The 15,623-nt window shown below is 33.0% G+C and overlaps 1 protein-coding gene across 1 annotated transcript; it reads right to left on the reverse strand.

Moving 5' to 3' along the window:
* Positions 1–871: 871 nt before the first annotated feature.
* Positions 872–14,000, reverse strand: arsa (arylsulfatase A). Its single transcript, XM_073850639.1, has 8 exons — positions 13,615–14,000; positions 8,253–8,493; positions 7,911–8,129; positions 4,044–4,213; positions 3,844–3,968; positions 3,622–3,749; positions 2,480–2,582; positions 872–1,705 (listed from the first exon to the last, which is right to left on the reverse strand). The coding sequence occupies exons 1-8, from the start codon at positions 13,836–13,838 to the stop codon at positions 1,410–1,412; spliced, it is 1,506 nt and encodes a 501-aa protein (XP_073706740.1). The 5' UTR covers positions 13,839–14,000; the 3' UTR covers positions 872–1,409.
* Positions 14,001–15,623: the final 1,623 nt, after the last annotated feature.

Raw genomic sequence — 15,623 nt, forward strand, 5'->3', positions numbered from 1 at the left:
CACTAAGTTTTCACTAAGCCCCAATACGCTTAGCTACCAGCGGAGCTAACTGATGGATTAAACTCTTGCCGTATCCAGTCGGCAAAACAGCAAAAAACTCCTTCTTACAAAGGAACGATTCGAGCGTGGTTTTCTGTTCCTCTTTTATATGAAAAGCCAAGTCTAACTCGTTCATTGTAGCGGCCAAAGCCGTTTCAAACAACTGGTGTTCATCTGTTTACTAAATGATTCCGGACGTCGGAGCGCTGTCGTCATCAGCTTAGCTCACCTCTGGCCCGCCTACATCAGATACACCGATTTGATTGGTTCCAAGAACTGCTTACGTAATGCAGTAATGTGGATCATTGCTCGATGCCAGAGTGTCAGAGAGACAATTCAAATTGTGTTCTCGCGAGACCTCTGGATTTCCAGGGTAGCATGTATCTCTTTTTTCACCCTTTTTTATACAACAATGTGCAAGCAGATTTGGTATTTCTTGCTTTACCTAAAACAAATAAATCTTAATGACAAAGTGAATTGTATACATTCTTTAGTTTCGAAGGTAAAATACCCCCACTGATATCGGCCTGGTATCGGTATCGGCTGATACTCAGAATTTTTGGTATCGGATCAGATCGGTTTTGAAAAAATGGTATTGTTGCATCCCTAATAATAACCCGGTTTCTGAGTTTGTTTGGCAAAGGTGAAACTGTTTGCTTGTGGGACTGATGCTAGTAAGTTCTCTGTGTCATGTTTCTCATCTACATTTGAGGCTATGCAGCTAATTTCAACCATGCAAATATAAAGTGGTAATATACATATTTAATTAATTAAGTCTTTTTCTGTTTGCTCTAATAAATGGTTTGCCATTCAGCTAGAGGATGAGGAGAAATATCTCAGACTTTCTTTTATTTCTAAAAATCACTCCATAATTAAAATTCAGTTAAAAGCAGCTACTGAATCTCAAATAGTCCATACACTTTTTATACATTTGTGCTTAATACACACCTTTCATAACAGTAATACAGTATAGAGTCATACAATACAGCTCCTCTATTCCCTTTGAAACCAGTCACCATTACCAGTATATTATTATATCAGTGAACTAGTTAGAGACACATTTTTGGTGTGCAAACTGAGAAACAAGTGAGAAAATCCATAACTATAACACTTTCTAGCACACATACTGTCCATTCAATGGACTGAAGTATTTGTAAACAAAAAGCAGAAGGATCAACTTCATTTTTGTAAAATCTTTTCAGTTGTTTTCCTTTAGCAAACTTATGCTTTTTCATCGCATTTTGTTTTGAGGAGAAAATCAATGGAAGTTTGTAAACACAATCAGTCTTTCGTTGGACTTGCAAATTGTAATTTCATATTATTGTAATGCTGCTGGGATTTGGCAGTGTGCCGGCCGGACGCTGCTTCCATTAAAGTGCAGAAGTGCATTGGCAGCATTTGGGTTTAGGGGTGCAATTAGGAATGCAGCAAGGCTCGAGTGCAGAGTCTTTCCCTTTGGCGATCTCGCTCTCGCCAAACACCATAGAAGCCTCGAACTTCTCCTTGACGGCCTGGATTTGATTGCGCACAGAGTCCCAGTCGGAGCCTTTAAGGTTATAGTTTTCTGCGGGATCTGAATCCAAGTTATACAGTAAAGGAGGATCATGACGCAGGAGAGCAAGTAATGAGCAGTTGCTGTCTGGCGTGCCTAGACTGTGTAATGCACCTGAGTTATGAAGAAAAAAACATATATAACACAAATAAATAGGAAGGAGAGGAAGGAAGGCGAAGTTTTATACTAGCAGTAAAAAGTTTTTGAACAGTACGATTTTTAATGTTTTTTTTTTTTAAAGAAGTCTCTTCTGCTCACCGAACCTGTGTTTATTTAATCCAAAGTGCAGCAAAACAGTAAAATTCTGAAATATTTTTACTATTTAAAACAACTGTTTTCTATTTGAATATATTTTAAAATGTAATATATTCCTGTGATTTCAAAGCTGAATTTTTTTGCATCATTACTGTAGTCACATGATCCTTCAGAAATCATTTTAATATTCTGATTTGCTCCTCAAAAAACATTTTTATTTATTATTATTATATTAAACGGCTACAATTATATTTAACAGCTGAGTAGAAATTTTCAGGTTTCTTTGATAAATAGAACGTTTATATGAAACAGAAACAGCATTTATCTGAAATAGAAATCTTGTTACATTTAAAGCATCCCTGCTAAATAAAAATATTCATTTCTAATGATTTCTTAAGGATCAAGTGAGACTGGAGTAATTATGCTGAAAATGTAGCTTTAATCACGGGAATAAATAACATTTTAAATTACATTCAAATAGAAAACAATTATTTTAAATAGTAAAAATATTTCAGAATTTTAGTTAAATGAATACAGGCTTAGTGAGCAGAATACACTTTAAAAACATTAAAAATCTTACTGTTCAAAAACTTTGACTGGTAGTGTGTAGAATCTAAGAAATGGTGAACTTACCATGTGTATAGTAATGTGCTTTGAAATTTTTCCATCTCACTGCAAACACACTGTTCTTCTCATTTGGATCAGTTGGGTAATAAAAGAATGTCTGTCTTTCACTCTGAAACATCAATAACAAAGTTGGCTGAACAAAATGGCATTTTGGCTCATTTTGGAAGAATGCAAGCAGTTTCAGGTTTATTTGTCACTTACAGAGGTAGTAAAAATATATATAAAAAAAAAAAAAAAAAAAAAAAAAAAATCAAAAGCCAGACAGAGTAGTGCAACAGAGTAGAAAAGGGTCTCAAAAAGCATTTTTAAAGCACAGGTTTATTGCCAGAGCTTGTTCAGAGTAAAATAGCCAGTAATGAAGTAAAATAAATAATGATATTTGGTAAATGATTCCTTTAACCATTTAAATAGGTATACAAAGTGTCTCAAAAATCTATAATAGCACAATACACTGTAAAAAAAAAAAGAAAGAAAGAAAAAAAAAAGAGATTCTGTGATGCTATGGACAAGATGTATGTCTTTAGGATATATATGCAAGTTAAAAATTAAAAAAAGCAAACTGAATGCAAGAATGTTTCCTGTATGCATAGAAAATACCTAAATATATACTAACATACACTACTATTCAAAAGTTTGGAGTCGGTAAGTTTTGTGCGCTTTTTTTTTAAAGAAATTCTTATTTTTGTTTAGCAAGGATGCATTAAATTGATAAAGAGTGACAGTAAAGACTCTTACAATGTTTTATTCAATAAATAAATGAGAAAAAATTCAAACAAATGCAGTTCTTCTGAGCTTTCTATTCATCAAAGAATCCTGAAAAATCTGTCAGTTTCCACAATAAATATTAAGCAGCACTAAAATGATTTCAGAAGGATCATGTGACACTGAAGACTGGAGTAATGATGCTGAAAATTCAGCTTTGCCAGCACAAGAATGAATGACATTGTAAAGTATAAATAGAGAAATAATATTTCACAATATTACTGTTTTTCCTGTATTGTTGTTGTTAAAATAAATGCAGCCTTGGTGAACATAAAATACTTATAACATAAAAGCATGTTTACAAGTCTCACCAACTCTAAACTCATGAAAAAAATGTATGCATGTATATAAATATATATATAATTTCTGATCATTTTGTCTCTCACCGATCCGTGATTCAACAGGATGTTTGTCATGTCAACCCCGTCCAGCTGAACATCAGGTAAAGCAGCTCCGGCCAGTTTGGCAAAGGTGGGCAGAATGTCCAAAGAGCTGGCCAGAGCATGCGTGACACCTTTAATGATGGGAAAACATAAAGTAAATGTTTTACATTTTATAAAAACACCTGTATATCTCTTGTAGCTGGATTTGGATAATGAGTTGTTTACCTGGTTGGATGAATCCAGGCCAATATGCGATGGCCGGCTCTCTCATTCCTCCTTCGTAAGTTGTGCCTTTGCCACATCTCATCAGTCCTGCACTTCCTCCACGAGACTGCCGCATGAGCTCAGGCCTGAGAACACATGCAAATATAGATGTCAAGGGAAATACGCATCAAAGGCAGCACGGACTAAGGAGGAACACTTACCCGTTGTCCCCAGTGAAGAAGATGAGAGTGTTGTTGAGCACACCCGTCTGCTCCAGAGTTTGCACAATCTTGCCCACAGTGCCATCAAACTCCATCAGAGCGTCACCAAACGGCCCACGAGGAGACTTCCCTGCATAGTCCACACCGGCATACTGAGGGTAGTGCGTGTGCTGGAGAGACAGACACCAGGCAAAAAGTCAAGTACATACTCCGAGTGAGTTTCTAAGAGATCATTTCCCATTTTTTTTTAAAAATATACAATTTTTAAATATTTCAAAAAAGACCTGTTATGAGCTCTGAGACTGTTTTAAGGAGATACACTGCTTTTTATGCACATGTCAAGTTTACGTTTTTGGCTTTTTGGTTTTTCATAAAGTGTTTTTTCAGATTAGTGGAAAGAAAACATCCAAAATACACGGTTAAAGGATTAGTTCACTTTCATAACAACAATGTACAGATAATGTACTCACCCCCTTGTCATCCAAGATGTTCATGTCTTTCTTTCCTCAGTTGTAAAGAAGTTGTGTTTTTTTTGAGGAAAACATTTCAGGATTTCTCTCTCAAATTGACCATTTATATACTTTTTTTTAACCTAAAATGCTCATCTTGTCTCATCTCTGCGCAAAACATGCAAACTCAGTGTGATTGAGGTAAATACAGTTAGGGTACGTCTAAAAACTCCCATCTCGTTTTTGTCTTCAATGTCAAAATCGTCCTATAATGCTGTTTTTACCTTTTTTTTGTAAAGGGAGTTTGAGTTTCTTAGTATGTTCACTTTGTAAACACTATGTCGGTACTTTTGCAGCGATCTAAGGTGATTTTGAAGTTAGGGAAGAAAACGGGATGGGAGTTTTTAGACGTACCCTAACTGTATTTATCTGAATCACACAGACTTCGCATGCGCTGCGCAGAGATGAGACAAGACGAGCATTTGAGGTTAAAAAGTATATAAATTGTCAATTTGTTTCGAAAATAACAGATCGTTTCGCTAGATAAGACCCTTCCTCCTCGACTGGGATCGTTTAGAGCCTTCTGAAGCTGCATTTAAAGTGCATTTAAACTGCATTTCGGAAGTTCAAACTTTGGGGCGCCATCCATATCCATTATAAAGAGAGAAACCCTGAAATGTGTTCCTCAAAAAAACAATTTCTTTACTACTGAGGAAAGAAAGACATGAACATCTTGGATGACAAGGGGGTGAGTACATTATCTGTGCATTGTTGTTATGAAAGCGAACTAATCCTTTAAGTGTTTATAGCACTTTATCTATTTGTGTCAATACATTTTAATGACAATATATTTATATGGCCATATATATTTTAATGGCCATTTTCTTAAAATGAGTTTCTTCTCCTACAATGAGCCATAAATCTCCACCTTTAGTAGCACTTACAAACACCAAACTTTTATTGTCATCTATATCCTGAAATTTTTTACAGAGGGATTTGTTCATATATTACATTTAGCCATTTAGCAGATGCTTTTATCCAAAGCAACTTAAAAATGAGGACAATGGAAGCAATCAAAATCAACAAAAGAGCAATGATTTTTTTGTTAATTATATAATAAATACAAAGAAAAACAGATAGAATAGAAAAATAAAAAGAGAAAGCTAGTGTCAGAGGCCTTTTTGTTAATTATGTAATAGATAAAAAGAAAACTAATAAATAGAATACAAAATGAATAGAGTAGCTAGTGTTAGAAAATGAATAGTGTGCAAGCCTTAAAGGGTCAAGCTCTTTTTAAAGAATAGAGAGTTCTAAAGTTAAAGGGTCAATGTATGCAAATTAGTGCATATTTCATTAAATAATGCATCTATTGCATATTTAAACCTAACACTTGTAATACATAAAATGTTTGTAATTATCAATGTAATCAATCAACTGGTTAAGGCATAGTTACTTTTTTTTTACCCTATTCACCTGCAATGTGCTCATTAAAAATGTCCTGCAATTGTACTTTTAGTATCCTAAACTGGGTTACTTAGGTCTGCTAAACTGAGACAACTAATTTCATGCTTAATGCACTTTCATTGTGTGGAAGTAGTGCTGATGTCCAACTAAAGATTTACTTAAGTATATATGATTGTGCTAAAGTGGAACTATTGCAAGTATACTTCAGGTACACTTTAAATATTATCTCGCATTTAAAGACTGATATTATATAGAGATCATACAATCCTTATTAACAGTGATATTAAAACATATTTAGCCATAATATTAAGAAATGTGCATTGTGCAATTACGAAATACTGTAAATACAGTTTATATATAATTTTATATCAGTAGGTCTTAAGTGATATGTCAATAAACATGTTAAATGTATAATTTTATGTATTTGAATGTATAACAAATGTATTTTAAATAAATATGGAATAGGTTTTTTAGTAGGGGAATGATGCTAAACACTATAGAAAGTTTTGGAAAATCAGTGCAATTGATTTATTATTTATCTTATTTATTAAATCAATTAATATTTACATATTTATCTATTAATCTCAATTATTTAGTTCATTATTATTTAATTCATAATTATTTAGTTTAGTTCAAGTCATTTTAATTCTCAGCGAAGAACTACACAACCCACAATCCTCTTTGGCACAATCCTCATCCCATCAGAAAAATCACTGTTACCATGGAAATGGGAACTGTGCCAAAAAAGGTAATCAGACACTCCCATGAAGCATTGCGAATGACATAATCAAGTAATCCTCCCAATACTCCTAAACAACTTGACTATTATGTAGTCTATATGTAGTTTGCAAGAAATAAATAATAATAACAACAAGTCATAAGGGTCAGTTTTTGAAAGATAAATAAGCTTTCCACTGATGTATGGTTTGTTAGGATAGGTCAATATTTGGCCGAGATACAACTATTTGAACATCTGGAATCTGAGGGTGCAAAAAATCTAAATATTGAGAAAATCGACTTTAAAGTTATCCAAATAAAGTTCTTAGCAATGCATATTACTTAAGCTACAGTAGGAAATGTACAAAATGTGACCCTGGACCACAAAACCAGTCATAAGGTTAAATTTGACAAAACTGAGATTTATACATCATACGAAAGCTCAATAAATAAGCTTTCTATTGATGTATGGTTTGTTTGGACAGGACAATATTTGGCTGATATACATCTATTTGAAATCAGAAATCTGAGGATGCAAAAAAATCAAAAAGACTGAGAAAATCACCTTTAAAGTTGTCCAAATTAGGTTCTTAACAATGCATATTACTAAACAAAAATTACATTTTGATATGTTTACAGTAGGAATTTTACCAAAAATCTTCATGGAACATGAACTTTACTTAATTTCTTAATGATTTTTGACATAAAAGAAAAATCAAAAATTTTGACCCATGCAATGTATTTTTGGCTATTGCTACAAATATACCCCAGGGACTTAAGACTGGTTTTGTGGTCCAGGGTCACAAATATTTTCATGGAACATGGATCTTTACTTAATATCCTAATGATTTTTGGCATTAAAGAAAGGTCTATAATTTTGACCCATACAATATATTTTTGGCTATTGCTACAAATATACCTGTGCTACTTAAGACTGGTTTTGTGGTCCAGGGTCACATATAATACCTTTTTTAATTAAATGACAACATTAGCAGTGCTTCATGGGATGCTTTCATGAAATAGTTGTAAATGAATGAAAATTCATTATTTAAATTATTTTTGACTCTCTCGACTTATTTAAAGCATTTTTACACAAAGTTTACATTCAATTTATTAAAAATAATTGTATAATGTTTAAAATACTTATTTTTAAAAACAATTACACTATAATTCAAAATCCTTTAGAGACATGCAAGCAAAGGTTAAGGTAAAGGTTAAGATTGCAGTTTTGACTCACATGTGAAGGATGGTACAGGAAGAATGGCCGGTTGTTTTGGACAGCAACACTGATGAACGTAGAGGCAAATTCACTGTAGGCCTTCTCAAGCTGCAGGAAGTCTGCGGGCTGCTGCTTGATGTTCTCATTTGACATGAGAGGTACACTTACAACACCTTGATCACAGTAGCCATGGCACTTCACATCCGGAGGGAAACACGTGAGATTCTGACAGGGACCCTTTGATAGAGAGATATTATGCAATGATGAGAGAGAACAACAACATACCTGCATTTAAAAAAACATATTATAATAATGCTATGCAATTTCCTTACTCAAAATAACACAAGAAAACATATTGACCTGGTCATGTGAGTATGGGATGCCAAGATAATTGTCAAAGCCGTGTCGGGTGGGCAGGTAAGTGCCATTCAGCCCAACGCCCAGATGCCATTTTCCCACCATGGCTGTAGTGTAACCTTTAGATTTCAGCACCTCTGCGATAGTGGTCTCATTAAGCGGGAGACCCCCTTTTGAGCCCGGATACAACACACCCGGATAGATGCCGGAACGAGTCTGATAGCGACCTGTCAGCAAGGCTGCCCTGGAAAAAAAAAAACAGTGTTTTGCACATTAGTATGATAAATAGTAAGAGGATATATTGTAACCAGGTAGATATTGGTTCATTCATTTTAAGGGAAGTGGTAGGTCAAGTTGAGCATATTGCGTTTATCATGCATTTAAAATAATTTTAAAAGCGTAGAAAATCAACATATTGTCTATAGTATACATACTGAATACTGCAGAAATAGTTTACCAATTAGTAGTATGTTTATGATATTTTTGAACCAAAAAGTCAATGAATAACTACTTATCAAATGGACTATGTGAAGTCTGTAATTATATATCTAATCAAATTCACAATAAATCAAGGGACAGTGTTTTCATGATAACTGCTAGTAGTATGTTTAAAATAAATAATAAATAGTTTCAATAATTTATTTTCAAACCAAAGTCCATGAATATTACCCTGTATTCTGGCGCCATCTTCTGTGCCAGACACAAAATTATCAATTATGGATTATGTAAAGTCAATGGTTATATAAGAGATATCTAATCAATTTGACAATAAATCAAACACTGTGTTTTTCTGATAGCAAAAAAAAATTACATAAAAAAGAATAATTAAAAAAAAGAATTATATATAAGCATAAATAGTAGTAGGCCTGTTTGTAGCATGCTTAAATTCATATTATTAATTAAATTATTATTTAATAATTATTTTTAAATATTAAATTCATTAAGTAATCATAAAATAAAATGACAAAAAATAATAATCAAAATAATTTAAAAAATTTAAATAATTAAATAGGCACACAATATATTATATCCACCTTATTTTTATTTAACAATAAATCAAGGACAGTGTTTTTAAACACTAAAAAAAAAATCATATATACATATATATATTTATGGGCGGGCAGTCAACGTTACTTTTTTTTCCGGTACTTTAGCCTACTTTGTGTAATAACGAAAACATTTATTTCAGTGAAAAAATAAGTCAAAAAAAAAAACTCTCTATTTTAAAATTTTGAAGAATAGGGCTCTACAATATTTTGCTTTTTTTTTTATTTTTTTTTTTTGAAATTCTTATGTTTTTTAATTTTTCTGATAATCAAATGAAAGCATAAACATTTATTTATTTTTAATCAAATTAAAAATAATTCCTTGGCAAACAAACAGAGGTTTACTGTTAAAATCAATACATGGAAGAAAAATGATATTCAGTTTAAAACGTTTAAATAATAATTGTAGTAATTTTTCCTACAATTAAGTGGTTAATCTTGTTGTAATATTTATTTTTTATCATATATATTGTTTATGTAAATTATTTAAATAGGAATATATAAACACCTACAGTATACTGTACAAAAGTAATACAAGACTAATATTGTTCTGTTTCATGTTAAACCGTACTTTTATTTTGACAGGTTGCCGTGAAGTTTCTGTGTATGATATGATGCTAGTTTTCCCAAATGAAACGGTAAAAGTGACACTCACAGCAGCTTTGGAGATTGAGTTTATCTGTTCATGTGAGACGCAAATGCAATTAGCAGGAGCGTCACGCGTGCTTCAGGATGCGTGTAGTAGTAAAAAAAACGCGTCTCCGCCATTCATACATACAGAGGCAAACGGGACATGCAGGATTCATATTAAAACGGTCTTTTTGCATTTCAGTTTTCACAGACACTAGTCCATATCGCGATTTGAATTAAGTGAGAGACCAACTTTTGATTTATTAATCCAAAAATCAACTAATTCCGTGGCATTCCGCGCTATAGAGTAAATTCCGTTTTTATGAATGGAGTGCGCGATCCCGTCTGTTTTTTTTTTGCGGAGGAGACATTGTAAACGCGCGACCATGTGACAGAAATGACATGCCTTCGTGTAAATAAGATAAATAACATAAGGCAATTTAGTTTTTTTAATAAAAGAACAATGTATATAGACCTGTTCTATAGGAAAGATAACCTTAAATGACTTCTATTGTGATCTGAGCTATATCAAAAAAATAAAATGAACTTGACGTTCAAGGGGGGCGGGGGGGCGCCCCCCTAAGATAATGGTAGGGGAAACACTGAAATAATAATAACAAAAGACAAGGACCAAGAGTGAATAGAAGAAGTACATAAAGAAATAAATAAAAATACATTAAAATATAAATATTCTGAGATAGAGAAATAAAGAGTTTCAGAATTTCTATTCAGTTTTTTGAAGTACTTGAAGCTCTGATACATTTTCACATCGTCCAGTTATTTTCAGCTGTAGAAATGTTTTTTAATGTATTATCTTAATAATTATAAACACACTGGTTTACACTGCAAACAGTTTTAACGTTTGCTGCAGGTTGTTATTCTTCTCATTACTTCCTTATAGACCATTTCAAGCGCTATTCGGCGGCTTAAGGAAGTGACGTCGTTGGTCCCAGGACGATTCCGGTTAGTGGTCCAGCGCATTCAAAACAATGGCGAGAAGCGCTTTATGAACAGTGGGATTGCGGTCATATATATACAAACATCTTGCTTAAATGTCTAAATTAAAATTAGATCCTTGTCGTTCGGTGGTTGTGTGCTCCCTCTGGGGCGGTACTAACATTCTGAGACGTGTTTAACGGTAGATTTCCGCGAAACGTACCCGTGTTGCGGCAGTGAAGGAGAAGGCTGGATAACATCAAGCAACTCTAGGATATACAGCGCACACTTCGATTCAGGCAAGTAAATATCGTTTTTAATTAATCAGTTTATTTGTATATCTTTACCTTAACTCTTCAAGTATGATGCCATATAATTTAAAGTAGCATTTTGTCATTGTTTACATATGCATCTAGCTTTCGTGTGTAACGTTAATGAAAAAAGGCAAGTTTTTTATTTCTGTTTTATTGCTAAGTGTTATGTGGGTTAAATTCATATTAGTCGTCTAGTTATTTTGTCAGTTGACAAATGCAGTGAGTAACATGAAAGTACGTGAATGTCGTATTGTGTAACGTTAACAGTTAACGGCAGTAGTTTACAAAACGTAATGTTTATGGTAAATATTATTTTCCATCACATAAGCTTTGGTAATGTTAATTCCAAGATGTACTGACGTATTAAGCAATAATAGCATTATTTTTTTTTATATTGTGCATTATATTAAATAATTGTTTTTCTACTTTTATCCTTATATAATGTAAACAAAATTTATACAGGTGATTTCTAATATCATTTGTTTCTTAGTCTAGGAAGCATTTTGATGTAAGCAGTTGTAAATATGCAGCAGGGTCACTAAATCTGACAATACAGTGTAATACTGAAATTTGTTAGCTCCCTGTAATTCCCATAGAATTGGTTAAATGTTATATACATTTTCATAATGATGGCTAATATCCTTTGTTTTGTTTTCTAGAAAGTATTCTAAACTGATGTAAACAGTTGCAGAAATACAGAAGGGTCACCAAATCTGAGAAGGCAGTGTAAGGAGAGCCATCATCTGTAGACACCCAAGGACAGCTGATCATCCTGCAGTGACAAACCACATCTGACCATATCAACACCCAGATGTGATTGAGAACTTGAGTGTAGTATTCAGTAATTTAGTGTAGTACTTAAAGCGACTGATGACCAGGCCGGATACAGACTGCTGCTTTTGTCATTTGTTCCCCCTTTGTACTCCATTTCAGTTCAAATGTTGTTTCAGTTGTTGAAGCATTTTATGTTCATACAAATATTTACATATCAATACATGTGCTGGAAATAAAAACAGTTGAAAGTGAGAGAATGCTTTTTGTTTATATACAGTACTGGTCAAAAGTTTGGACAAAGTATTTTTTTTTATGTTTTTGAAATAAGTATTTTATGTTTATTAACATGATTAATTATTTAAATGATTTCTATTATAAAAAAATATGTTGTGCAAAGCTGAATTAGCATCAGCCTTTACATTACACCAGTATTCATTTTCACATGAATGAATATATATATAAATAAAATTATAAAATTTGTGTGGGTGTGAACAGTAAATACGTGCATAAAAACATATATGAATGCTTTATGTGTGCATTTATTAATCTGCAGATATACAGGTTTATGTAAAACACGTTAGCCAGCATTGAATTGCGACGATCTTATTTATTTGTGATCACATGATGACTCGGAGCATTCATACCCTCCACTTGCACTGTTCCACAGCAACAAACTTGACCAAACCAACGTTGAACACATGTTGAAATGAATTCAACACGTAATAATAGCATCAAGCGCTTAGTTTTAATAGCATACATTTAGCGTTGTTTGGAACGATATGTATTGTGAAAAGTAATGTACTAATGAAAACAAATATTTAAACAGAAATACAGACTGACCACGCAATGCAAGTAAATTAATCACGAACAACCTCCGGATATCTTGGGAACAAAACATGAAGTAAGTTGCACTGCTTGCTTCAGACTGATGACATCCATTGTACGAATAAATGTTCACAATATTTCCGTTCATGTGATATGCTTTTAGCAATCTCCCGTGTACACGCACGCAGCATCGATTAGTTAATGAGCAGCTTTTTTACCTTAACTAGCTTTTTCGCTAGATTTTAAAAGAATGTGTTCGTATTGACAGATCGGAGAAATAGCGCTACCGGAAATGTTTCAGGACCGGACATGCGCAGTAACGTTCCAACGCGCTTGTTATTGTTTACATCCTTGAAATGGTCTATAAGCGACTAATAAACCGGAAGTCTCGCCAACAGACTTACTTTCCTGTTCAAGAATATATTTTAAGATCACCCAGTGCAAGTTTCTTTTAGTTAAAACAGCCTACTTTTTAGTATGTGACTAGGCTTAAGCATTGTCTGTGGGACCAGGGCTAGATATCTAATCAAATCAGGTAGTCAATAAATCAAATTATATAAGAAAACTAATCAATGAGACAATAAATATCAAGGGACATTTTTGACAACTAGAAAAAAAAAACTTCAAACCACCCTAAAATAACTACGTATAAATTAAAAACAATAATTTGAAAGTGATTTTTATTTATAAATAATATGCCCAATTTCCAGCGTTATTACATCAGAACACTTGGCTGGAAGGTGATTTAAAGATACTCAAAAGCAGCTGTATAAATAAATGCATGAACATTAATGTAAGTAAATTGATAATAGACTTGCTAACAGGTGGATTTGGTTTTACCTGGAGGGACTGCACACGGGACTCGTGACATAGAAGTCGGTAAAGCGCAGTCCGTTTGCTGCAAGTCTGTCTAGATTCGGGGTGAGAGAGGTCGGGTGTCCAAAACAGCCCAGATCACCGTAACCCAAATCATCGGCGAAGAGCAACACGAAGTTCGGCGGCGGCGCGCAAGCACACTGAGCTGCGATTAGTGCAAATAACACGATTATACACATGAAATCCATCTTCTCATTCGCAGCTTAAAAAGCTCTTTTCAATTTAATAATAAAAAGCGTTATTTAAGTAGCATGACAGTTCCTGTTCGCTGTTGTCAACGCTTTGTTAGGAGATTCAGGTCCTTTCTTCGCAGTTTATTGCTGTCATTTAACATTACATCTCGCCTGAGTTTTCCGTGTGGATCATGTGATTATGGACACGCGGTGAGGGGGCTGATGGGAAATGTAGTTTATTATCCGGAAACGGCGTGCATGTGCATCATGAAGTTCGGTTTGAATGGTTGTTTTGTGTGGATTATGATTGTTTTTTGTGTTTTTCTTTTTATATTTGACGGAATATAAATTTTCCTGTCGTTATTTGAGCAAAAACATCGAGACACGTCTGCAGCCAGCAACATGAGGGGGTGAGTAAATATGAATAGGCCTATTAGCATATTATTATTTACGTATTTGTGAGAGCTATGTCTCAGTTTAATGCCTTTAATGAGGAAATAAAGATTATCATTAAAAACAGTAAAAAAAAAAAAAAAGCTTACAATAACTAATAAAGTTGGGCAATTTTATGCAAATATAAACCTTACCATTGAAAATAAAGCGTTTATCAAAGGGAATGACTTAAAATGGTATGTATTTTAAATTAAATAGTTAGCATTGTTTTAGAAAATGTTTGAGAATATAGTGAGGTCCAAAAGTTTGAGATCTGTCTATCTATCCTACCAGTAAGCTTTTTTAAAGAAGTCTCCTCTGGTCACCAAGCCTGCATTTATTTAATCCAAAGTACAGCAAAAACAGTAAAATTAAATATTTTTTACTATTAAACTAAAATGTAATTTATTCCTGTGATTTCAAAGCTGATTTTTAGCATTATTACTCACATGATCCTTAAGAAATCATGAGAATACAGTGAGGTCCAAAAGTTTGAGACCTCATCGTATGCCTTCTTTTGCATTCTTTATTAAGTTCATACAGATTTTGTCATTAATATTATTTTGTCAATACAATATCAACTATTTTAGTGAAATTAAATTTTACATTTTCTTTTTTAACAATTATTTCATAATTTCTTAGTATAGGCCCTAAGTCAAGCCTTTGCGTTAATGAAAGCAGCACTCAAACTTACATGAAGTAAATATGGTAATAATGCCATTTTTATTTGATTATTTTATTTTCATTTGATATATCTATCTATCATACCAGTAAGGTTTTTAAAGAAGTCTCTTCTGCTCAACAAGCCTACATTTATTTCATCCAAAGTACAGTAAATTTGTGAAATATTTTAACTATTAAATTAAAATGTAATTTATTCCTGTGGTTTCAAAGCTGAGTTTTTAGCATCATTACTCCAGTCACATGATCCTTCAGAAATCATTCTGAATTTTTTTGATGTTTCTTTACTGAATAGAAAGTTCAGAAGAACAGCTTTTATCTGAAATAGAAATCTTTTGTAACATTATAAATGTCTTTATCGTCACTCATTCTAAAAATATATACTGAGGATTTTGAATGGTATGCTATAATGTTACGAAACTTTTTATTTCAGATAAATGCGGATGTTTGGATCTTTCTATTCATCAAAGAATCCTAAAAAATTTACTCAACTGTTTTAGATATTGATAATAATAATAATAATAAAAGTTTGAGCAGCAAATCAGCATATTAGAATGATTTCTGAAGGATCATGTGACACTGAAGACTGGAGTAATGATGCTGAAAATTTAGCTTTGATCACAGGCATATATTACATTTTAAAATATATTCAAATAGAAAAAAGTTTATTAAGTTAAATGTTATGTA

Source organism: Garra rufa, chromosome 11 (assembly GCF_049309525.1).
Source record: "Garra rufa chromosome 11, GarRuf1.0, whole genome shotgun sequence".
NCBI classification, from domain to species: domain Eukaryota; kingdom Metazoa; phylum Chordata; class Actinopteri; order Cypriniformes; family Cyprinidae; genus Garra; species Garra rufa.

Excerpts from the sequence above, each read along its gene's own strand:
- arsa (XM_073850639.1), bottom strand. The coding sequence starts at position 13,838 with ATGGATTTCATGTGTATAATCGTGTTATTTGCACTAATCGCAGCTCAG. Across the intron at positions 8,130-8,252 it reads TCCCATACTCACATGACCAG|GGTCCCTGTCAGAATCTCAC; the intron begins GTCAATATGTTT and ends TCTCTATCAAAG. Across the intron at positions 3,969-4,043 it reads TTCTTCACTGGGGACAACGG|GCCTGAGCTCATGCGGCAGT; the intron begins GTAAGTGTTCCT and ends ATGTGTTCTCAG.